The sequence below is a fragment of the Petaurus breviceps genome, unplaced genomic scaffold, assembly GCF_028583685.1.
Source record: "Petaurus breviceps papuanus isolate PSGF00001 unplaced genomic scaffold, PetGlider_PUasm1.0 171, whole genome shotgun sequence".
NCBI lineage: Eukaryota > Metazoa > Chordata > Mammalia > Diprotodontia > Petauridae > Petaurus > Petaurus breviceps.
Genome location: NW_027185754.1, coordinates 1,050,504 through 1,050,712, shown reverse-complemented (window position 1 = coordinate 1,050,712; position 209 = coordinate 1,050,504). Strand labels below are relative to the sequence as shown.

At 47.8% G+C, this 209-nt stretch overlaps 2 protein-coding genes across 2 annotated transcripts in view; one reads left to right on the top strand and one right to left on the bottom strand.

Moving 5' to 3' along the window:
• Nucleotides 1-209, bottom strand: part of LOC138157033 (liver carboxylesterase 1-like) — a 280,580-nt gene that overhangs the window by 36,119 nt on the left and 244,252 nt on the right. The gene's annotated exons all lie outside the window — the stretch shown is intronic.
• LOC138157206 (liver carboxylesterase 1-like) overlaps nucleotides 1-209 on the top strand; it is a 74,555-nt gene that overhangs the window by 35,537 nt on the left and 38,809 nt on the right. The window contains exon 2 of the mRNA XM_069082786.1: nucleotides 3-148. Within this exon, the coding sequence (XP_068938887.1) occupies nucleotides 3-148 (146 nt within the window). The remainder of the gene's footprint in view (nucleotides 1-2; nucleotides 149-209) is intronic.

Below are 209 nucleotides of genomic sequence, written 5' to 3'. Positions count from 1 at the left end.
AGATGAACATGCCCGAGGGAACTGGGGTTACTTAGACCAAGTGGCTGCCCTCCAATGGGTCCAGAAGAACATTGCCAACTTCGGAGGAGACCCTAACTTGGTGACGATCTTTGGAGTGTCAGCAGGAGGTATCAGTGTTTCAGCACTGGTAAGTTTTCAGCATTTCCTACTTGAATTCAGGATTCTTCTAACAATGTTAGCGCAGAGTG